The sequence below is a fragment of the Taudactylus pleione genome, unplaced genomic scaffold, assembly GCF_031769625.1.
Source record: "Taudactylus pleione unplaced genomic scaffold, aTauple2 ptg000522l, whole genome shotgun sequence".
In the NCBI taxonomy this organism is placed as follows: domain Eukaryota; kingdom Metazoa; phylum Chordata; class Amphibia; order Anura; family Myobatrachidae; genus Taudactylus; species Taudactylus pleione.
The window spans coordinates 547,632-572,945 of NW_028284924.1; the positions used below are offsets into that span (position 1 = coordinate 547,632).

At 47.7% G+C, this 25,314-nt stretch overlaps 1 protein-coding gene across 1 annotated transcript in view; it reads right to left on the reverse strand.

Moving 5' to 3' along the window:
- The window catches only part of PEX6 (peroxisomal biogenesis factor 6), an 80,071-nt gene that overhangs the window by 49,098 nt on the left and 5,659 nt on the right, over window positions 1-25,314 (reverse strand). Inside the window, exons 2-6 of the mRNA XM_088450695.1 lie at window positions 15,983-16,134; window positions 10,281-10,364; window positions 5,916-6,018; window positions 5,691-5,827; window positions 441-552 (exon numbers count right to left, since the gene is read on the reverse strand). Coding sequence (XP_088306821.1) covers window positions 441-552; window positions 5,691-5,827; window positions 5,916-6,018; window positions 10,281-10,364; window positions 15,983-16,134 — 588 coding nt within the window. The remainder of the gene's footprint in view (window positions 1-440; window positions 553-5,690; window positions 5,828-5,915; window positions 6,019-10,280; window positions 10,365-15,982; window positions 16,135-25,314) is intronic.

Consider the following 25,314-nt stretch of genomic DNA (forward strand, 5'->3'; position numbering starts at 1 on the left):
ACTGCTCTCCCCCATACAGCCTCGCACACTCATCCTGACAGATATACACAGAGGAGACATGTCACACTGCCAGCACTGCTCTCCCCCATACAGCCTCGCACACTCATCCTGACAGATATACACAGAGGAGACATGTCACACTGCCAGCAGTGCTCTCCCCCATACAGCCTCGCACACTCATCCTGACAGATATACAGAGGAGACATGTCACACTGCCAGCACTGCTCCCTCTGTCCAGCCTCACACTCTGAGAAATTAAGCATGACACCGTCACTCACAAGTCCCAACATTAGAGAACTAAAGAACTTGGTAATACAGACACTTATCCAACTGCCTACACTCAACTTTGTGTCTAGTGAGATTTTAAAAATTCTGATATAATTATAAGGAAATTAAGTTTAAATTACTAAGTTTGCACATAACTGACATTGGTCCCTCACCTGGTACAGATGTAGGTTCAGTCGGCTGCATACGGCACGCACCACGGTCACTTTACCACTTCCTTGTGGACCGGAGAGAAGAACTCGGCCTCCCACCCCAAGAACCTCTCTCCTATGAGGAGAAAACAAGTATGTCACAATCTGGTAGTAGAGGTCTGCACAGTACAGAACCCAGACTCCTAACCCAAGAACATCTCACCGATGACAAATCTGTCTCATGATCAGGTATTAGAGGACGGTATAGTACCGATCTCCAAAAACCCAAAACTGCTACACATTTCACTGCACCAAACTGCCGCCTCCATGGTCTCCCTGGGATGATATGTATCAAGCCTTTGAGAGATATAAAGTGGAGAAAGATAAAGTACCAACCTATCAGCTTCTAACTGTCATTTTTCAAGCACAGCCTGTAAAATGACAGCTAGGAGCGGATTGGTCGGTACTTCATCTCTCTCCAAGGTTTGATACATCTCCCACTGGAAAGAGAACGTTTAAACTATTCAGAGAAAAATCCTAGTACTAAACAGGCAAATAGCGAATACTAGAATAGAACGTGAGGTCTGCTGCTAGTCCAAGAGCCAGCTTCTAATCTGGCCAAAAAACACCACAGGAAAACATATTTATAATGAATGGACTGCTCTGTGCCTATACTAAAATGACACATTAAGAAAACATGCGTATGCTTGATAGATAATTAAGATATCAGACTTTTCTTAACCATTAAAACAATAAGCCTCACATACAATCCAGAAATTGTTATATACATAAAAGACAATTATAAACTATCACATAATGCTCTATAAAATAGTAAAAAAAATGTCCAGTGCTGCTCATATATACTTTTGTATAATATATGACCTTAGGTTTCCAATAAACGATCACAGGCCCTGATTCAGAGCCGGACGCTCTGACAGAGCGCTCGCTCTGAATCAGGGCCGGTCTTTTTTTTTTTATTTTTTTTTTTTAGAACGGCCTCCTGGCCGTTCGCATAGCTGTGGGTGACCACCCACAGCTATAGCGAGCGGCCATGATGATGGTAGGGTCTCGTGGCCGCAAGCCCCAGAGAGCTTTCGGCTCAAACAGAGCAGAAAGCTCTCTCACTGACATCACTTGTGATGTCAGTGGGGCCAACCCCAGACGGTAGGCGTTCTCCGTCTGGGCAGCCACCAAAGGGGGCGTGCTGTCGATGTTGAGTGACAGCACGCCCCCTTTGGTACGAGACCCGGAGCGACGGATTGGCCGTCGCTATCCGGGTCTCGCGCATGCGCACGACGGAGCCGGATCCGTCGTGCGCATGCGCTCTGGGCCACCATCAATCTGGTTGCGAGCGCTCAGCGCTTGCGACCGGGTCTGAATCAGGCCCACAGTCCCTTGTGTGCTTTAATCCAAGATTATGTAGCCTCCGTTGAGTGATCTTTTTTGTAGGGATATGTAATATATAGAAATCTGCTCACCAGCTTTCAGATCTCCCAGTACTTGCTTCCGTGTATTAAGAGTCACCCATAAGATAAAATTCTGGAGCCTCGCGGCTCACCCAGCAGCAAAGTGCTGTTCCGAGTGTCGGTAAATCCATGCTTCGGGAAGGGGGAGGGGGGTTTGCAGCGGGCTCTCAGCTTGCACATTCTGCGCGCATTTCTCCAGTGAGTGTACCCCACTTACCTTTTGCCACGCTGGGCAGGTGTTAGTATCAATCTAATTGGCTCAATCTTGTGCACATCGGGCAGCTCCGGTAATAGCAATAGACAGCGGGCAGCTCAGGCAGTAGAAGGCACACAATGGTTAGTAGCAGCAGTGTCTGAAGTTAACCCCTTTGACACGTTTCACTCCTATCTAGGCACTTTTTCAAGAGCTTCCCGCTGTGTATTGCTATTACCGGAGCTGCCCACTGTGCACAAGATTGAGGCATTTGGATTGTTACGAACACCTACCCAGCGTTATAAGAGGCTAGAGGAGTTGCTCCAGCGGTCGGACTGAAACTGGACTGGACGATGCTGGAGGAGCGGCTGCGCTAGACACAGACCGTCCACCGACCCTGAAATAACTGCTGGCAGGTTATGGCCCCCCCACACATGCAAACGTGCATCGGTGGTAAGAAAGGCCCAATCCAGAAGGGTCAGACCTGGTCCGAGTGGGACCTCTGGAGCCACCACAAGAGGGAGAGCCATTCCTCCCAAGAGACTATGATGGTCTGTGACCTGACCTGGAGATAGGAACCATTCCATCAGACCTCCCCATGAAGAAAACGAAAGTGAAACTGGGCATACTCCACTATGTAGAAAGGTGGAGACCAGGGAGCCCAAGATCCGCATGCAGAAGTGAATGGACACTCGGCGGTGATGAAAGAATCTGTGCACCTTGGCCAGAAGGTTCTGAATCTTGTCTTCCGGAAGGAAGACTCTCTGAACAGTTGAATCTAGTAGGGCATCCAGATGGAGCATCTGCTGAGATGGAACTAAGGAGGACTTTCCCCAATTGATAATCCACCCGTGAGAATGGAGCAGATCTATCGCCAGACGAAGATGTTCCTTGAGGACATCCGGAGAGTGGGCCAGGATAAGAAGATCGTCCAGGTAAGCGAGAATTCTGACCCCCTCGGAGAAAAAAAAACCCTCCGGCGGGAAGCCTCCGTGAGGGACCGCACCAGGGCCTGGGGGAGGAGCTAACAGGGAGAGACCACCTCCCGCCTTTGACAGAGATCCTCCAGGGCAAATGGCCGCCACCATAGCAGTGCCCAGTTACCTATTGCCCTTGTAGTCCAGCAGGAGTGCGGGCGGCCCAGCCCCCCACTTGTCAGAGACCCGCCGGCGGGTGAAGCAATACCAATGCGGCACCCTGCAAGCTGGGAGTCGCCTTAACTGTGCTCCTCTGGTGTCTACCTGCAGCCCTCTGCGTTTGTAAAGGACCCGACCAAGGTCGCTGACTTGGTTGCTAGCGCTGAGGCCAACGGCTCCTGGGGTTGATGGCGCGGAAGTGCTGAGCATCCTATAGGACGCTCTGCGCTGCCCACTCAAATAAAGTAAAAATAAAATAAGATAAAGCTTAGAGAGATTAACTGTTGGTGCAAAGTCCTCCTGTACAGCCCTATTCCCCAACGTTGTCCCTGTGTCCCCTAAGGAAAAGAAGAAGAAAATAGGATTCTGGTAATTACCAGTAAAATCCCTTTCTCCGATTCCACAGGGGACACTGGAGATCTAGACACTGGGGTATAGATGGGTGGATGAGAGGAGCTGGCACTTTAAATCTTTAAGTGTGAGTGACTCCTCCCCCTCTATCCCCCAGAATCCCCAGTTAGAAAAATGGAGCCCGAGAAGACTGAAACAGAATCAGAAGACATATGAGAAGGAATCAAACCACAAGAACGGCAAAGCCGAATAGAAACAAACACACAGAACAACATAGTGTATACAATAAATGTAAAATATAACACAACGGCTGGTAAAGCAGAGCTGAGAGGGCGTTCAGTGTCCCCTGTGGAATCGGAGAAAGGGATTTTACTGTTAAGTACCAAAATCCTATTTTCTCCTTCATCCACCAGGGGACACTGGAGATCTAGACACTGGGAACAGCCCAAAGTTAGCCTCACCCGGGTGGGAGGGTCCTGAGTAACCTGCAAAAAACCCTGCGACCAAAAGTAGATTTTAAGGCCACAAAAGTATAAACACTATAGAAACAACAAAAATGTGGACCATGGACCATGTGGCCGCACGGCAAAATGAGTTGCTGAGGCGTAATGACAGGCAGTCCAAGAAGCACCCACCGCACGAGTGGAAAGCGTAGGAAAGGAAAAACGGCGGAGGCCAGGAACCTAACAACATGCACCTGTCGGAAGGCCAAACACATCCATCTGGCCCTCCTTCCATATAGAAGCAGGCCAACCGCGTTAGCAGCAATCAAAAGACAACAAGGAAACGGACTTCCACAAGGCTGCTGTACGGGCCATAAATCCGAAGAACCCTCCAAGGAGAGGGACAACAGAGAGCCATCCGACCACACCAGAACACAATCTGTTGGGTGATGTGGAAGGCTGAAATCACCGTAGGCAGGGAGACGGAAAGGCACTGAGTTCTACACAGACATCCTGAAAAAAAAGCTTGCACAGAGAAGACTGTAGGAACATCAGAACCAACAGACATGTAGGCAGGACAAACAGAGGCTGTATTATTCGAACTGCCCTGAAGAAAAGCTTAAATCTGAGGGAACAAGGCTAGGCGGCGCTGAAAAAGATACACAATGCAGAGACCTGAACCTTGAAAGAACCGAGGCGTAAGCCAGCATCCATGTCCCGAAAAAGAAGAAGAGAAGGAGACAGGAAAAACAGAAGCAGTGTTGGGGAAAAAAACCCTGCTCTGCACACCTGGTCACATAAGCTGACCAGATGCGATGAGAATGAGCCGACGTAACGGCGTGCGAGTCTAGAACACGGTGGCAACCATAATTACAGAGTTTTGGGCTCAGCTCAGCCCCAAGTGACCGGCTCTCTCAGACACATTTCTAAAACTGGGGCTTCTAGGGGACAGAGGGGGAGGAGTCACTCACACTTAAAAGACTTAAAGTTCCAGCTCCTCTCATCCACCCGTCTATACCCCAGTGTCTAGATCTCCAGTGTCCCCTGGTGGATGAAGGAGAAATTACAGTTAGATGCCGATTGATTGCTTTGGGCAACTACTCCATTTTATCTCTTTCCAAGGCTTGATCCATCTCCCCTTGAAAGGGGCTTGTTGGCATGCTAATCATTTTCACAGCAGAGATTTGGCATAAATACCACACAATATGGTATAATTTCCTGCAAACACATATGAACTATGAGTAAGTGAGACTGATTTCTAATAGAGATAATTATATGGCTAATACCTGTTACTTTGTTACTTTCAGCTATTACAGAGGTCTGAAAATAGGGGAAGTACTGCTTTAATCTACTATCATTCCCATAAGGAATATAAATTGGACTACGCTTTCCCCTATACATTTCTTTTTATCCCACGGAGTGATGGGTAAATATTTTGGTAAATTTTTTTACCCTTCTCTGGGCAATAACAAATGTTTTTTTTTCCCCCTATGGTAAGAACAAGCTAATTCACAAATATACATTAACCCCTTGTTTGCCTATACATAGTGCCCCAGAGTGGTCATTTAAAAAACGGACAAGCCAACAGCAGATGACATGTTGGGTAGTCCAGGACATAAACAGGATAATTAGTGATAATCAGGTATTAGAAAACCACAAAATAAAAGTGAATTCGTAAGCCTTACATGCTCTGTAGATGAGGTTGGAGTATTCGGCACATGTCATCGACTACATGTGACAGACCTGCTGGTGACAAACTGCTCCAAAACACGTGGCCATCACGGGAAGGAAAGGAGGGGACAAAGCTGTGCGCGCTGCCCACCTGTTGGAGGACGGCAGAATGAGTGTTTACCATACATTAGTGCATATAACAAACACATAGTATCCTGCTTCTCCAAGGGTAACATCACCTGATAGAGAGTGGTGTGACTGGTGTCAGCCACGTATCCTGGGCTCCCCGGCTCTCCATCTCGTCCTTCTATTCTCCGTACCTTGAAGTAGAGATCAGGACACCTAGAGAGTCACACTGGTGGGCTTAGTGTCTATAGGGAAACGGGGGACATTTAACCACCAATACATAACGCTGGATTATCAGCGTCACCGGTGGTTCTGGCCGCAAGCAGACATAAGGTCACATCCCAGAGAGTATAGAACGTATGCACAAGCCATACACTCAGCAGCACAATTCCATGTCTTGGGGTGATGAATGGAACCTGTACGTCTGACCAAGCACATTATTTGTAATCACATTTTCTGACAAAGCCATTTATTAATTTTTACAATGAAAATAATATATTCCTTTATTTATAATAATTATGTGTACAACTCTTACATATCCCTAATTGTACCTGTCAAACTCTACATGATGTGTATAGTATTATAGGTGAGAATCTCACATTTTATTATCCTTTATTTATAGGTCATTAACATATTGCACAGCTCAAAAAATTTATATAATGCAGGTGTTACGTCCCACAATTAGGGACGGCATATGTTGTGTATATGCGGAGGTGAATAACACTTTTATTTATTCTTTAGAATTTGGACTTGACACCAAGGGCTACTGTAAATTTACTAAGGTGAGAGTTTTTAGAAATGGAGATGTTGCCCATAGCAACCAATCAGATTCTACTTAACATTTAACTAGCACCTTCTAGAAGATAATAGCTAGAATCTGACTGGTTGCTATAGGCAACATCTCCACTTCTACAAACTCTCCCTTTAGTAGATTTACCCCCAATTCTGGTGGAAATCAAATCCACACAGAAGAATTTCATTGTGGGGATATACCATGGCTAATTGTGTAGCTTGACACCTCCATGATATTTTTTTTCTCTGGTCCTTCATTAATTGCCTGTTATTACAGTATTACAGAGCAGCAATATGATTGTGATATAGATTACCGGATGACCTTTTTAATATATTTACTACGTGCATGTATTCTGTTATTTTGATTTTTTTTATCTTTATTTTCTTGTATTTGTTGATACATTATTGTGTATGAAGTATGCAATAGAGTAGACTCTGTGTAGGCCCTCATTAGAAAGCAATAAATTACTGTTTTTTTATTCTATATCCTCTCTAGCTTTTTTTTTTTTAGTTTACATACACACTAGAGTAAATATGTGATATATACACACTAGCGGAGAGATACATCTAAGCTAAAGGAGAGATGAACACGCACATACATACAGTACATACACACTATGGGGTAAATTTACTAAGATTCGAGTTTGTGTGAGTTTTGGTGACATTGCATTCTCATGTGAGTTTTGGCTTTTTTTCATCTCGCAAATTTAATAAAGACAAACTCGAGTGAGTTTGAAGTGAGTTTTGTTTTTTCACTGTTAAAAAAACTCATTACTCGATTCTTAGTAAAATTACCCCTATGTGTGATACATACACACTAGCGGAAAGATGAATCTGCACCAACATACACACTAGCCGAGTGATGAATCCACACATACATACATACACACTAGAGTAAATAAGTGCGATACATACACACTAGCGGAGAGATAAACCCGCACATACACACACACACACTAGAGTAAATAAGTGCGATACATACACACTAGCGGAGAGATAAACCCGCATACACACACACTAGAGTAAATAAGTGCGATACATACACACTAGCGGAGAGATAAACCTGCACATACATACACACTAGAGGAGAGATAAACCCGCACATACACACACACACTAGAGGAGAGATAAACCTGCACATACATATACACTAGCCGAGCGATAAACCCGCACATACATACACACACACTAGAGAAGAGATAAACCCACACATACATACATACTAGAGTAAATAAGTGCGATACATACACACTAGCGGAAAGATAAACCTGCACATACATACACACTAGCGGAGAGATACACCCGCACATACACACGAGCGGAGCGATAAACCCGCACATACACACACACACACTAGAGGAGAGATAAACCCGCACATACATACACACTAGAGAAGAGATCAACCTACACATACATACACAATAGAGGAGTGATAAACCCGCACATACAAACACACTACAGAAGAGATAAACCCGCACATACACTAGAGAAGAGATAAACCCGCACATACACACACTAGGGGAGAGATAAACCCGCACATACATATAGACTAGCCGAGCGATAATCCCGCACATACACACACACACTAGAGAAGAGATAATCCCGCACATACATACACACTAGAGGAGAGACGAAAGCGCACATACAAACACACCAGAAGAGAGATGAACATGCACATACATACACACTAGAGAAGAGATGAACACACACTCTAGAGAAGAGATGAACATGCACATACATACACACTAGAGGAGAGATGAACACGCACATACAAACACACTAGGAGGAGAGATGAACACGCACATACAAACACATTAGAGTAAATACGTGCAATAGGATGGGTACGGGATGCCGATGCTCGGGATCCCGGTGGTCAAAATCCTTGCCTAACGGTAAGTACTCCTAACCCTACCCCTCCCTCCATCCCCAGTACCTAAACTTAACCGTCCCCGCACCCTAAACCTAACCTAATCCCCCTCCCCCACCTCCAACCGCCTGACCCTTCCCCTAGTGCATAACCCTAACCCCTTCCTCTTCCCGTAACCCCAGTATTCTGACCGCCGGAATCCCAGTGTTCGGGATCCTGACCGCATCCCATGTGCGATACATACACACTAGCAGACATGAACCCGCACATACATACACACTAGAGGGGAGATGAACCAGCACATACATACACACTAGAGGAGAGATGAACCCGCACATACATACACACTAGAGGAGAGATGAACCCGCACATACATACACACTAGAGGAGAGATGAACCCGCACATACATACACACTAGAGGAGAGATGAACCCGCACATACATACACACTAGAGGAGAGATGAACCCGCACATACATACACACTAGAGGAGAGATGAACCCGCACATACGTACATACATACACACTAAAGGCAAGATGATAGCATACATGCATACATATAAGAGTATATATGATCCCGTACACTAGAGGTGAGTTAAACATACACTCAGTAGAGGAAAGATGAATCAGCATATACAAACATACTAGAGGAGAGATGAACCCGTACATATATACATACTAGAGGTGAGTTAAAAGGCCGAAGCGGCCTTGTGGATGGAGCCCTCCCTTCACTCTCACATCCACAACCCCCAGGACGCATTATCCGGCTTTTACCAAAGGCCGACACTCTAATCTGTTTAGCAGAGCAGACTTTTCCTGGGGGTTTAAAACACATAGGCCAAAAACCTAGGACAAACTAATCTGCCATTAACCACTTTACCAGTGCTTCTATCACAATATATACACACTAGAAGTTAGGTGAACACGCAGACATACATGCACATTAGTGGTGGGATGCACACTAGACCCAACATGAACAGGGTCACCTAGTAGGATGTACACTGTTTTTTTTGGGGGTACCTCCAAGGTAAGTTAGCTCTCAGCTCATACATGTGCTGTTATCATGCAGTACACCAATTTGTAATTATATGACCCAGAGTGGGTGGTACTATTATGTAGCAATTATTATTTTGGGGTGTGCGTTTGGGAGTGGGGCCCCCGGGGTTGTTCTGGCTGGACCTTTCTCATGGCATCACCACTTAATTCACATAGAATATTTTTATCACTTCTCTAATTGTTTGTATATTATTTATGTCATTTTCATTCTTTCACATTTCATTAACACTTATTGATTTATCCTTACACATCTATCCTTAACACTTCACTATCACCTTTTTTCCCCTTTTCGTGTGATGCCCTGGGGATGGTCCTTGGCTGGAATTTTTTGGGGTGCCTTGCTTCTCGGCCGTGAACCCCTTAATGTTAGGGACGCCAGTATAGAGGAGCCTCAACGATTGGCCTGGCGCTTATTCATATATTGGCAAATGTATGTAACTAATACCTCTGAATCTCTATTATCATGTAGGATTTAAGTATTTTTGATTTTGCTAGTGTGCTGGAGGGCAAATCCCTTTTTTTAGGATGTACGCTGGTGTCTGGACACTAAAAGGGGAATGCAATTAGCATTGCGATAATGTAGCTCCCAGGTTAAGTCCCCGGAGCTACTCAAGTGACTGCATCACACTCGGCACTAAACCCATTACTGAGGGTTTACCATGCGAGCAATTGAATAGCTCCGGGCACTTAAACTGGGAGCTACATTCCTGCAATTCAATTTGAATTCACATTCATAGTCAAGAAGCCATCATAAAATTACAAACCTAACCGGGATCTGCAATTTGTTGTTCAGAAATTCGGCATGTGAGAGACATGACACACACAGGATATCGCCCACTTGAACAGACCTAAAATTTAGAGAGAGTTCTGGGTTATGCTGGTAACACATAAAACAAGCCAAAAAATTAGGATTACCAATAATCACATTTCTCTCAGGCTGTACGGAGCACAGACAGTGCATTAAATCTCAGCCAAGTCAGACGGGACTATATCCCCCCTGCTCCTCCTCAGCAAGTAGACAAAGAGCAGAGTAGAATGATGCATGTCTGGGTGGGATGTTGTGACCCCCTACAGCTAGGTCATGTACGGATTTGCATGTACAAATATTATCTTTTCTCTCTCGGCAGAGCCATCCTCAAGTCCACTTTTTCATTTTGAAAATAGAAAGAGGGGATGACCAGGAAACTGCTTTACAAACCGGTCCATGGACAGCCTATGAGGTTCCACTTAAGAAGGGTCAGCCACTTTGGTTGAGTGTGCCATCTGCAAACAGAGGGAACTGGTATCACTGCAACGTGTCCTGATTCAGGGGCAGAATTCCCTAAATCCCTTCCGTTGGACCTCATAAAATATAAATATGGGACCAGAATAATAGAAACCATTGGACAGATCCATGGAGTATAGTGATGTTTCCTTGATTGTGAGTACACGAGGACAGCACCACTAGCCCCTCCATTAATGTGAAAACCAAACATACATTTAGGTTCCACTAGGGAGTTCCATATAAAGGGCTGTCTTGTTTTAGTGGTAATCATATCTATGGGGAATAATTGCCACCTAAGAGACATGCCTGGTCAAAAAAGGAGAGTTATGGTAAAAATTACCTTGGTTAACTCTCTTACTTCGAAGTCCATAGGGTCCACAGGGAGACATTGGGGTGTAGGTTGTACCTGGAGGACTGGACACCAACAGCAAAGCTTTTCAATCTCAGGATGCACTGGTTCTTTCCCCTATACCCCACCCACAGCCTGAGGGCTCTTCAGTTTTATTAACAAGCCCAAGGCAGGAGCAGACTAGGAGAGAGGGAAGACTGGAACACTGAGGAATCACACTCTCACACAGAGAATGAAACAAGTAACCAAGTGAAGTAAACCCATAAAAGCTAGGAGCATCAGGGCGAGTGCCCTGTGGACTTCGAAGTAAGAGAGTTAACCAAGGTAAGTTTTACCATAAGTTTCCTTTTCTTCTTCAGGGTCCATAGGGCTCCACAGGGAGACATTGGGGATGTCCGAAAGCAGTTGTGCGGGAACGCTCCTGAGCTGATAGGAGAACCCTACACCCGAAGGAAGCATCCTGAGAGGCAAATGTATCAAAGGCATAAAACCTAAGAAAGGTGTGGACAGAAGACCATGTGGCCGCCTTGCATAGCTGTTCAGCTGAGGAGCCATTCCAGGCTGCCTACAAGGGACCCACAGAGCAAGTAGAATGAGCAGAGACTGTAGTCACCACAGGAAGGCCTGTCTGCGAATCCATCTAGCCAAAGTCTGTTTGTTAGCTGGCCATACCTTCTTGTGGAATCCATATAGGATAAAGAGGGAGTCCGATTTCCGGATGGAAGCAGTACGGTCCACGTAGATCTTTAGAGCAAGGACCACATCCTGGTGAATTAAAGGCCGGAACCACAATTTCATCATTCAGGTGGAAGCGAGAAACCACCTTGGGAAGGAAGCCTGGGCATGGTCGAAGAACAGCCTTGTCCTCATGAAATATCAAAAAGGGGGAGCGACATGAAAGCAACCCTAAATCTGATACCCTATGGGCAGATGCTATAGCCAGAAGAAACAGTCTTTGCAGTGAGCCATTTGACATCCACTGATTCCAGGAGTTCGAATGGAGGTTCCCGAAGTTCTTGCGGCACCATTGACAAATCCCATGGAGCCACAGGAGGGACAAATTGAGGTTGTATTCATAGAACACCCTGCATGAAGGTGTAAACATCCAGTATAGGAGCAATTCTGCGCTGAAACCAGATAGACAAAGCAGAGACCTGCACTTTCAGAGATGATAGTTGGAGGCCTAGATCCAATCCAGCTTGAAGAAAGGCAAAAATTCTAGAAACCTTAGAGACCTGAGGGTCATAGTTTCGTGGAGCACACCATTGCAAATATATATGCCATATTCTGTGGTATATCCAGGCTGAGGCTGGTTTACGTTGAGAGGCCAAACTGCAGAGCCTGGAATTGGTAATGTTGCTGCAGTGTAGCAAACCGGAGATATTGTTGATAAGAAGGTGCTATAGATACATGTAGGTAAGCGTCCTGAATGTCTAGGTATGCCATAAAATGTCCAGGCTCCATAGCTAGAATAATGGAAAGGAGGGTTTCCATATGAAACCTGGGCACTCTGATAAACATGTTCAGAGACTTGAAGTTGAGGATAGACCGATGAGACCCATTGGGCTTCTGAACTAAGAAAAGGGTAGAATAATAGCCCTTGCTCCGTGAGGAGGGGACCCAAATTATTAATCCTGCTTTCTGTAAGGACTAAATGGTTTTTTGGAGTAGCAGGGCCTTGGTTGAGTCCAATGAAGGTCCTGTGCAAAAGAACTGTTGGGGGGGTCACCTCAGGAAGGAGAGACCACTTCTCTTACCCAGGCATCTGACATGGTTTGATGCCAAACTTGGGCACAATGAAGGGAGTGGCCCGCCCCATCAGGTTGCAGGCTTGTCCTCAGACTTGGCAGGTGGACGTCTAGTAGCCCAGGCTTGTTTGGCCCTAGGCTTGGAGGCCTTGGCTGATGTCTGTTGCCGTGGAAAGGACTGACCCTTGGCTTTGCCTTGAGGCCCTTTGTCTGTGTCCCCTACTGCAGACTGAAGGCCTTTCAGCAAGGAACGCAACCGCGAATTCGCACACACCGGGCTGATGTTTGCGTTCTGCTCATGCTTCGCAGTGTGCGTACGCGAACCGGCTGCTACGATCAGGAAGCGATCGCAGGGAGCTCGCAGTCTCAGCACAGATTGATTGACAAGAAGTGACCGTTTGGGGGTGGTGACTGGGGGTGGACAGTGCCAGTGCGTTTGAACGCCATTACAGGGGCATGCATAATTAAGCCCCTGCGACAGAAGACGCAGCCAGAGCTCTAGATGAAATCCTAAGTGAGGTCAGGTCAACCATTATTATGCTAATGGATTCGATGGTTCTTGATGTCACCGATGTTTTTGCTGTCTAGCGAGGTATTGCGGATGCGAGTAAAGGGAAGTGGGCGGCATTATGTAGTGGTGGGCGTCTGGTTCTTGTGCTGCTGTGTCATTGCGATTGGGTTCATTAGCATATTTTCACAGCGGCCGGGTGCATGCATATGCAGACTTGTGCTCCATGCTGAATCAGGCCCTGAGACATAAGGATTGAGAAGTGTGAGAGAGGCATAAATAAGCAAGGAGAGTGGAGATAAGGGTTCTGAGCTAGAGTCAGAACTAAGGTAAAGGTTCAATGGGAGATGCAGAATTAACAGTAAGATTTTAGGGAAGAGGCAGAAAAAAGGTCTGGATTCTAGGAGATGCAGAAATAAGGGCTGGATTATACAGTAGAGGGAAAAAGAAGGACAACATTCTAGAGGTGAGAGGCACAAATAAGGACAGAGGTCTAGGGAAGCTGTAGAAATAAGGGCTGGGTTCTAGGAGAGAGGTAAAAATAAGTGCTAGTTAAAGGCAGAAGGACAGGGGGCATCATTCAGAGGCGGCCGTACGGTCTACGACCCCACGGCCGCCTCGATGTTTGTCCAGTGCGCATGCACACGAGGGAGCCGGCTCCCTCGTGCGCATGCGTGAGACCCGCTACGACCGACAGCGCCGGTCGTAGCGGGTCTCTTTCCAAAGGGGGCGAGCTGTCGATGTTGATTGACAGCTCACCCCGTTTGGAAGGCGGCCGGGGGGGGTGGCAGCCCAAACGGAGGCGTTCCCATGGGAACGCCTGCCGTTTGGGGGAGGCCCCACTGACATCACTAGTGATGTCAGTGGAGAGCTTTCAGCTCTGACAGAGCCAGAAACTCTCCGGGGCTTACGACAAGTGAGACCCTACCCTAGGGTCTCGTCGTAAGCCCCGATGGTCGCGATGGTCTATGACCATCGCGACCATCACCCTAGCGGTCGTTAGAGCTGTGGGTGTAAACCCATAGCCTAACGACCGAAACAGAGGCGGCCGGTCAGGATGCAAGCGGCCTCCCAGTTTCTGAGCGACCGCTTGCATCCTCCGACCGCCTCTGAATGAGGGCCAGGGTTCTAATGGAGAAACAGAAATAGGTCTACAACAGAGTTCTAGTACAGTGGTTCTCAAACTCGGTCCACGGGACCCCAAACAGATCACGTTTTCCAGGTCACCTAGCAAGTGCACATTTCCATTCATTACTCACTGACACATTTTAAAAGATCCACAGGTGGAGCTAATTATTTTACTTGTGATTCTGTGAGGAGACATGGAAAACATGCACTGTTTGGTGGTCCTGAGGACTAAGGAGCTCATTCAGATCCGTTCACTATGCTGCACTCGTTCGCTGCCATAAGGAACAAAAATATACCAATGATTCGATCGCACACTAAGGTATGAGGACACCTCCTATGTCTGAATATGCGATCGCCGGGTGAAGTTAGACGCCCACCAGCCACGAGTAAAAACGCCTACTTTCAGACGTCATCTCCAGGAAGTGTATGAAAACATTGGTACCATTGGGCGACATCGAACCACCACGCAGTGCTTAAGGTAGACTCTAGACCGCTGCCTTTATTTCTCTCGTATGACGCATATGTTGACGCTGCGTGTTAATTATTCACACTCTTAAGTTGGTGTAAAAACACCCAGCCACGCCTGTGCTAGTGCAAGCACACCCCGTTTACACAGACCATCCCCAGTCACCACCCACATACGCCCCGTTCTGTCACTCAAACTAGCGCTCTGGCAATATGCAGAGAACGATCATCTCCCGATCGCAGTGACTGGTTCGCGCACTGCGACTTATACGCATGCGCAGTTTGCAAAAATCATCCGGCTGCGAGCGATTGTTGCCCAGCGCACGGTTCTGAATCAGGCCCTAAGTGTGAGAACCAGCGTTCTAGGGTGAGGCAGAAAGGAGGACAGGGTTCTCCGGGAGAGGCAGAAAGAAGGACAGGGTTCTCCGGGAGAGGCAGAAAGATGGACGGTTCTCCGGGAGAGGCAGAAAGGAGGACAGGGTTCTCCGGCAGAGGCAGAAAGGAGGACAGGGTTCTCCGGCAGAGGCAGAAAGAAGGACAGGGTTCTCTGGCAGAGGCAGAAAGGAGGACAGGGTTCTCTAGCAGAGGCAGAAAGAAGGACAGGGTTCTCCGGGAGAGGCAGAATGAAGGACAGGGTTCTCCGGGAGAGGCAGAATGAAGGACAGGGTTCTCCGGGAGTGGCAGAAAGAAGGACAGGGTTCTCCAGGAGAGGCAGAAAGAAGGACATGGTTCTCCAGGACAGGCAGAAAAAAGAACATGGTTCTCCGGGACAGGCAGAAAAAAGAACATGGCTCTCCGGGACAGGCAGAAAAAAGAACATGGTTCTCCGGGAGAGGCAGAACAAAGTAAAGGGATCTCTGAGAGAGGCAGATAGAAGGACAGGGATCTCCGGGAGAGGCAGATAGAAGGACAGGGATCTTTAGGAGAGGCAGAATGAAGGACAGGGTCAGAGACATGTCAGATTATAAGTGAGAGACAATATGAAACAAGAAGAGAGACCTGACCTGGGTGTTTTGAAGTGTTGGTACAGAGCATTTTGGAATGAGTCTTCAGTGCTGTAACAAGGAGACTTCACCACCTCTACATAAAGCGCCTTTGCATATGGAGGCTCAACAAGAGAAGATCGACTTCCTTCTGTGGGCTCGTTGCTGTAGCGCTGGGTACAGGACATAAAGGAAAGAAATTCTGTGCTGGCAGATCAGCAGAATACAGTTACAGAGATCTACTAATAGTACAAACACTATTACTATACCCTCCACTCTGGAAATGAAACCCACCACAGAACATACAGTGAACTGCAGGAAGATCATTTATTCTATATACAGTACCAGTCAAAAGTTTGGACACACCTTCTCATTCAATGGTAGTTGTTTATTTAAATTATTATCAACATAGTAGATTAATACTGAAGACATCAAAACTAAGAAAATAAGAGATATGGTAAGAACCTTTGTTATCTCTATTTCTACGAAGTCCATAGGGTTCCACAGGATACCTTGGGTAAAGGCGATGGCGGCAGCATCGGGGACCACAGAGTTAAATCTTTTGGCCTCCCAGGATGCACTGGGGTCGCTCCTCTATACCCCACCCCCTAGCCAAGGCCATCAGTTTCGTAACAAGCCATAGGCCAGAGGAGGAGAAGAAAAAGAGAAGAAAGTCTGGAACACACAAGAATCACGTTCTCACCAGAGGAAGACGGAAATACCGGCGACCAGATGAAAGCCCATCTGCAGTACAGGTGCGACAGGGCGGGAGTCCTGTGGAACCCTATGGACTTCGTAGAATTAGAGACAACAAAGGTAAGTTCTTACCATATCTCTTATTTTCAACTACAGGGTCCATAGGGTATCTACAGGATACCTTGGGGATGTCCCAAAGCAGTATCCTTTAAGAGTGGGGATGCTCCTGTGCTGGAAGGAGAATCCGCCGCCCGAAGGAAGCATCCTGAGAGTCGAAGGTATGAAAAGCATAATACCTTACAAAAAGTATGGACAGAAGACCACGTGGCTGCCTTGTAAAGCTGAACAGCAGAGACACCACGGTGAGCTGCCCACGACGGACCCACAGACCAAGTAGAATGAGTTCTAACAGAGGATGGAACAGGAAAGCCTTTATGAATGTAAGCCTCTGAAAACTCCATGCGAATCCATCCTGCCAAAGTATGCTTAGTGGCAGGCCAACCCATCTTATGGAAACCATAGGGGATAAACAGGGAGTCCGATTTCCTAAGGGAACTGGTACGATCAACATAAATCCTTAGAGCACATACCACATCTAAGGAGGCCTCACTAGCGGAGAGGTCTGTAGAAAGAAAGCCAGTACTATGATTCCTTAGTAATGCGGAAACTATATACCACCAGAGGTAGAAAACCAGGGCAAGTGCAAAGCACCGTCCTGTCACTATGAAAAATCAGAAAGGGCGACCTGAGAGAGACCCCAAATCTGACACCCTTGTAGCAGAAGTAATGGTCAAAAGGAATACAGCCTTAGCTGTAAGCCATTTTAAATCCACTGAGCCTAGCTGTTCAAATGGCGGTCCCTGGCGAGCTCTTAAGACCACAGCCAAATCCCAAGGAGCCACTGGTGGGATGAAGGGAGGCTGAATACAAAGTACACCTTGCATAAAGGCGTGGACATCAGGAAGTGTAGCAATCCTACCCTGAATCTAGACTGATAGGGCAGAAATTTACCCCTTCAGTAAAGCAAGACGAAGACTGTGATCTAAGTCAGCCTGTAGGAAAGCCAAAACCCTGGATATCCTAAAGACCTGAGGATTATATCCTTTAGGACGACACCAAAGAAAGTATGCTACACACAGTGGTAAATTCTTGTAGAAGTAGATTTTCCAGCTTTGGTGTTAACCACAGAGCCGGAAAAACTCCTGGACCTTAGGAGGGCTGTCTCAACAGCCACGCTGTCAAAGACAGATTATCCAGGTCCGGAGATGGAAAGGACCCTGAGACAACAGGTCCGGATGTAAAGGTAACCATATCGGAGTGTCTACTAAGAGACCCCCTAAGATCTGAGAACCAGTGCCGTCTGGGCAACTCTGGAGCTATCAACAGAAGCGTGTCGCTTTCTTGCTTGAAACTGGCAATCAGTCTAGGAAGAAGGGAAAACGGAGGGAATATGTACACAAACCTGAAGGTCCATCTGATCGACGAGCGTGTACCAGAAGAGATTCTGCGTCTCTAGTTCCTGACCCGTACACAGGCAGCTTGTTGTTGTGTCGGGAGGCCCTGAGGTCTATGTCTGGAAGGCCCCATTTGTTTACCAGATGTTGAAATACCTCCCGGGGAAGAGACAATTCCCCTGGATGCACGTCTTGACGGCTGAGGAAGTCTGCTTTCCAGTAGAGGACCCCTGGTATGAACACTGCTGAAATGGCAGGGAGAGTGACCTCCGCCCAAGCAAGAATGCGGGACACCTATGTCAGAGCTGCAGGACTTTGGGCTCCATCTTGGCGGTTATGAAATTCACCGTGGTGGCGTTCCAAAATTCCAAGAGATTTATTTGAAGTGCAGATTTTGTTAGCGTCCACCTTCCTTGAAAGAAGTGTGGACCTGGCACTGCACCTCAGCCTCGGAGACCGGCACCCGTCAGAAGGACAGAGTCAGCAAAGCAAAAGGGACGCCCCCTGTCCAGGTGAGCAGTCCGCAGCCACCAGGCTAGAGACAGACGTACCGACGGAGAAAGCACAAATGTCTATGTCTTTATCCGATTGGGCAACCCCTCACAGCTGTAGTGGATCAACTGCTGCAGAGGCCTGGAGTGGAACTGGGCATATTCCACCACGTCGAACATCGACCACACGGAGCCCAGTAACCTAATTGCTGAGTGCACAGGCAACCGACGGCTGCGAAGGCAACTGCGTATTCCTGCCTGTAATGCAGAGATCTTGTCTTCTGTTACAAAGATCCCCAGGAGATGGAAGACCAACAGGGCTCCGAAATGGAGCATCCTCAATGAGGGAACTAGGGTGGACTTCTTTAAGGTTATCAGCGAACCAGTATTCTGCCGCACAGACAGATTTAGTAGCAGATTGCTCTGAAGGATTCAAGGAGACCCTGCTAACAACAGGAGGTCGCTTAGATAGGACAACAGGCGGACCCCCTGCATCCGCAGGTGGGCTGCCATGACCGCCATGACTTTAGTAAATACTTGAGGCGCAGTGGTCAGACCAAAGGGCAGTGCCTGAAACTGGAAATGGCGGCTTAGCACCGCAAACCCGAGGAATTGCTGATGCGCTAAGATAATAGGGATATGCAGGTAGGCATTCTGAATGTCTAGAGACACCCTGAAATCCCCAGGTTCCATTGCCAATACAATGGAATGAAGAGCCTCCATCCTGAACCGAGGAACCCTGAAAGACCTGTTAGGGACCGGAGGTTGGTCTGATGGAAGGCCTGTAGTGAAAAACCGTCTGGGAGGCCTTTGCCGGAAGGAGAGGCATACCTCTCTGGCCCAAGTGACCACGGTAGTCAGATCCCCGCATTGGGACAGTGAAAAAGCCGGCCTCCCACTTAGGGGTCCCCCCAAGGGGAGGCCCGTCAGACCGAAAGCTTATCGTCCGAGTTGGGAGTAGGACGTGTTGTACTCTAAGCCTGCTGCTTTGGAGAGGCCGATATCCTGGTTGCTGACTGCCTAGGAAAGGACTGCACTTTGCATTTACCCTGGGTCCCATAGGGCCGAAAGGACGAAGCACCAGACCCAGAAGGGACCGCAGCTGATGGCAGACACGCAGACTTAGCTGCTGCCAGAGTATCCACAATTCAAATGAGGTGCAAACAGGACCTGTCTATGAAAGGGCAAGTATTCCAAACTCTATTTGGAATCTGCATCCGCTGTCCAAGAGAGCAACCATAGGGAGCGGCAAGCTGCCACGGCTGCTGAGAAGAATCTGGAAGCGAGGAAACTTATGTCCAAGGCTGCCTGATTAATATACGTGGTTTAGTCTCTGAGATTGGCCACCAACTCTGCCTATACCGGCGACGAGTCAGAGTCCAGAGACAATTCCAAGCTATCAGCCCAGCGCTCCATGGCTCTGGTCACCGAACACACGACCATAGCCGGTCCGGACGCCCCTCCAGCAAGGGAATAAAGAGAATCTAGGCATATTTAGACCTTACGATCCGTGCACCCTTGAAAAAGGACATGGAGGACATGCGTAACGCAGCACTCCTCAATAGGCGTGTTACATGAGAAACTACCTGAAGCGGAGTTTCCCACTTGGAAAAACAATTATCCGCAAAGGGGTATGCGACAGCCAAACATTTCTGAGGCTGGCACCTTCTACCCGGATTTCTCCACACTTTCTCTAAATGATCCAACACTGACCAGATAGAGGAACGCAGTGGCTTCCCCTTTAATATCCTTAAAGAAGGCATATTAAGTTTTGGGCACGGGGGGGGATCGTTATCCTTAATAACCAAGACCGCACGGACTGCCCGTAGAAGGCCTGGTACATATATTTTTTACTTAGACTCCACCTTTTAGTACGAAGGGGTTCCTGGTCTGAAAGGTCAAAAACAAAATATCACCGTCATCAGATGTCATGGCAACATTATAATGCAGAACATTCTGATACACTACAGGCTCAATGATGACTCCCCTGCAACACGTCCCTTCGGTGCCGTACCGTATTGGACAGTGAACTTACACACGCAGGTTCCAGCGAGACCTGGGTGGACAAGAGCGGGAGACACTGGGGTATCACCAGCTGCCTGGGGCACCCCTGTATTGGTGAGAACCCTACCGACTGCCGTTATAACCCATTTGGGGAAACACAGATGGTAACGCCGGGGTTGTGGCCAGCTGACCCACAAGGGTATAAGTGCCTTAGCAAAATAAGGCCAGGGTATTCCTGCACAGACGCCGGCACAGTAATTGGGCGTGATATCAGAAAACATGCCCTGCATAAACCCCCAGTGGTTAAATCACCCTCTGCTACTGGTACCTTACAAGTGGTACACTGTAGCCATAGTGGAAATTCACGTTCACTCTCAGACATAAAGAGTGTAACGGAGTGTATGTGACTCCCCTCACAGATAAACTTTTATAGTGAGGCATGACTTCCCTGCAGCACCGCACCGCAAGGGCTGGATAGTAAAAAGGCTGATAGTCAGAGTGAAAGTACAGTCACAGCGCTAGCAATAAGTCACATACAATGCAGAAATAACATGCTGCACTACCAGCGCTGAGATCAACTACACAGACCAGAGCCTGGTAGGAAACAGCGCAGCATACAATGACCTTACCTTAGTTGAAGGAGAGGTATGCAGGGGGACCCGGACCACACAGCCACCAGCTTCAGCGTCCAGCAGCGCTTGCACATTCAGGTAAAATGGCCGCCGAGGAGCAGAGAGGAGGCGGGCCCCGGGGGAGGAACACTGAACACAGCCCGCCAGAACACTGTGGAGGCACTGTGCAGCGGGGAAGGCACCGGCTGTAAACAGGCAAGGCACGCACCCCTGGCATGCATTTAACCCCAGGGACGCCGGACGATTACCGCTCAGCCGCGGCCCGCTGTCCCTGGGGCTTGTGGAAGCGCAGGTTAATACCTGGCTCCACTCGCAAGCCAGTCCCCAGGGAGCCCCCTGCCTGGGGACTGAGGACTGTGTTTTCCGGCGGGTACCCGCCGCTTACCTTGTCCCCTTAGATCCGGCCACAGTCCGGGTGGTCCAGGGTTACCGCTAGCCGTGACCCCAGACCCCCACCAGCATCCCTGGATCGGTGCCGGCGTTCTGGTACCGGCGGGGTGAAGGAGAGACAGCATGGACGTCTGAACAGACTGTCCATGCTGTCTGCTCTATATGTGCAGCCACAGCTGCCTCGGAAGATCTTCAGGGGCTGTAACAGCCCCACTCTGCGACATGTGCTCCGACTCCTGGCCGGGCACCGACGAAAACTGATGGCCTTGGCTAGGGGGTGGGGTATAGAGGAGCGACCCCAGTGCATCCTGGGAGGCTAAAAGATTTAACTCTGTGGTGCCCGATGCTGCCGCCATCGCCTATACCCAAGGTATCCTGTGGATACCCTATGGACCCTGTAGTAGAAAGTACACATATGGGATTATGTTGTAAACAAACAAGTGTTAAACAAATCAAAATAGGTTTTGGGCAGCACACATGATGTAACGGTTAGCGTTACTGCCTCACAGCACTGAGGTTGTGGGTTCGATTCCCACCACGGCCCTACCTGTGCGGAGTTTGTATATTCTCCCTGTGCTTGCGTGGGTTTCCTCCGGGTGCTCCGGTTTCCTCCCACACTCCAAAATATACTGGTAGGTTAATTGGCTCCCAACACAAATTAACCCTAGTGTGTATGTGTGTGCGCATGTGATAGGGAATATAGATTGTAAGCTCCACTGGGGCAGGGACTGATGTGAATGGCCAAATATTCTCTGTAAAGCGCTGCAGAATATGTGTGCGCTATATAAATAACTGGTAATAATAATATTTTAGGTTCCTCAAAGTAGCCCCCTGTTGCTTGGATGACAGCTTTGCACACTCTTGGCATTCTCTCAATCAGCTTCATGAGGTAGTCTCCTGGAATGGTTTTCCAACAGTCTTGAAGGAGTTCCCAGAGGTGCTGAGCACTTGTTGGCTGCTTTTCCTTCACTCTGCGGTCCAACTCATCCCAAACCAGCTCAATTGGGTTTAGATCGGGTGATTGTAAAGACCAGGTCATCTGACGCAGCACTCCATCACTTTCTTTCTTGGTCAAGTAACCCTTACATCTTCTGGAGTTGTGTTTGGGGTCATTGTCTTGTTGAAAAACAAATGATGGTCTCAGTAAGCGCGAACCAGATAAGATGGCATGGCGCTGCAGAATGCTGTGGTAGCCATGCTGGTAAAGTGTGCCTTGAATTTTGAATAGATCACCAACAGTGTCACCAGCAAAGCACCCCCACACCATCACCCCTCCTCCTCCATGCTTCACAGTGGGAACCACACATGCAGAAACCATCCGCTCACCTTCTCTGCGTCTCACAAAGACACGGTGGTTGGAACCGAAAATTTCAAATTTGGACCATCAGACCAAAGTACAAATTTCCACTGGTCTAATGTCCATTCCTTGTGTTTTTTGGCCCAAACAATTCTTTTCTTCTTGTTATTCATCCTCAGTAGTGGCTTCTTCGCAGCAATACGACCATGAAGGTCTTATTCACGCAGTCTCCTCTGAACAGTTGATGTTGAGATTTGTCTGCTACTTGAACTCTGTAAAGACTTTATGTGGTCTCTATTCTGAGGTGCTGTTAAGTAGCAGTTTCTGAGGCTGGTAACTCTAATGAACTTATCCTCTGCAGTAGAGGTAACTCTTGCGTCTTCCTTTCCTGGGGCGGACCTCATGAGAGCCAGTTTCATCATAGCGTTTGATGGTTTTTGACACTGCACTTGTGGAAACATTCAAAGTTCTTGAAATTTTCCGTATCGACTGACCTTCATGTCTTAAAGTAATGATGGACTGTCGTTTCTCTTTACTGAGTTGAGTGGTTGGTGCCATAATATGGATTACAACAGTAGTCAAATAGTGGTGTCCACTGTGTACTAGCCCTACCTCTGCACAACACAACTGATGGTCTCAAACACATTAAGAAGACAAGTAATTCCACAGATTGACTCTTGACAAGGCACACCTGTTAATTCAAAACCATTCCAGGAGACTACACCATGAAGCTGATTGAGAGAATGCCAAGAGTGTGCAAAGCTGTCATCCAAGCAAAAGGGGGCTACTTTGAGGAATCTAAAATATAAAACATATTTTGATTTGTTTAACACTTTTTTGTTTACAACATAATTCCATATGTGTTCTTTCGTAGTTCTGATGACTTCCGTATTAATCTACTATGTTGAAAATAATTTAAATAAACAAAAACCATTGAATGAGAAGGTGTGTCTAGACTTTTGACTGGTACTGTATATATATAGGTAAAGAAGTTATAAGGAATTAAGCTGAACAGTTGTAGCGGACCCAGTGATGGACACAAACAGCGGGTAGAGTGCAGTTGTGGTGGATGATTTAGGCTTACTACATGGAAAATGGCAAGAAATCACCCACGATACAGAAGCAAAAGCTTTGAGAGGCAGTTAACAATGACTTTTATATAGTGAAATACATTATTATTACTGATTATTCATCCTATGTATGCAAGCTAGCCAACAGCACACGCACATGTACGCCAAATGCCGCCACAAGCTGCTCACTTCCTCTGCCAACCTCACCAGTCAAATCTTGTGTCTGGTAGAAACAGGAGTGTTGCAGAGTTGAACTAAATGGCTCCCACATTGAGGGCCTGATTCAGAGTTGAACGCTGAGACGATTTTCACAGTTGAGCGATTATCGGTGGCCTGCGCATGCGAGACAGCCGCACTGCGCACGTGCAGCAAATGAATTGCGATCAAGCTCGATGTGAGGCTTAACGCGCAATTGATAGGAGACCGTTTTGTGGGTGGTTACGGGGAGTTCCGTCCAAAACGCGGGCGATCCTGGGCGTGTACAAACCAGCGTCTGTGATCACGCACAGGACAAAGCTCCAGCGTCTTAGTAACCACGGCCATTCTGAGTGACCATAGACGCACTCGAGGAGTCGATGTGTTCAGGATCTGCGTCCAATACTGCGTTTGTGTACGCAGCTGCGAGCAGCTCCGAGGGCTCCAGTGGGCGTCTCAATGCAAGTTCCGCCGGCTGATGCATTAGCATATTTTAGCGATTGCTAAGCGGCAAAATGCGCAAATGCGTTTGCATTAGCGTACAGCTCTGAATCAGGCCCAGAGTGCGCAGATGCGTATATTCTTCCATATGCGGAATTGTACCCCTAAATTGTCACCAGGCCCTGCAAAGCCCGCAATTCCACCAACAGGCTCTCATAGAATGCCCAATAGAGATGCGTACCACTCTGCATCGCCCATACTAGGTTACGGAGCATGCGCAGTGTAAAAGCATCGCAAGGTACGCTCCGCAAACGGATAGGACCTGAGTCAGAGGCATCTGCAGCCCCGATTCCATTCGCCCCCCGGCGGCAGCCCGCATACTACCTTATGCTAATGTAAGTATCCGCCTGTCTATACAGAATTTCTGTCCACCTTCATGCGAAAGGCTGGGCCGCCCGATGTTTTTCTATCTGCAGCCCGTCATCTTTAGTATTGGACCATGCTGAGAGCTAACGATCCGTCAGAAGCAGGCGTCCCATCTATTTAGAAGGTACTGAGGACCTGATTCAGCAAGGATCGCTATTCTGCTTATACGCATGCAACGCATTTGCTAATATTAGCGGGGATATGCAAATGTCTGCATTCGCATCACGACTGCAGCCTAACATAAGGTCGCCCACTTC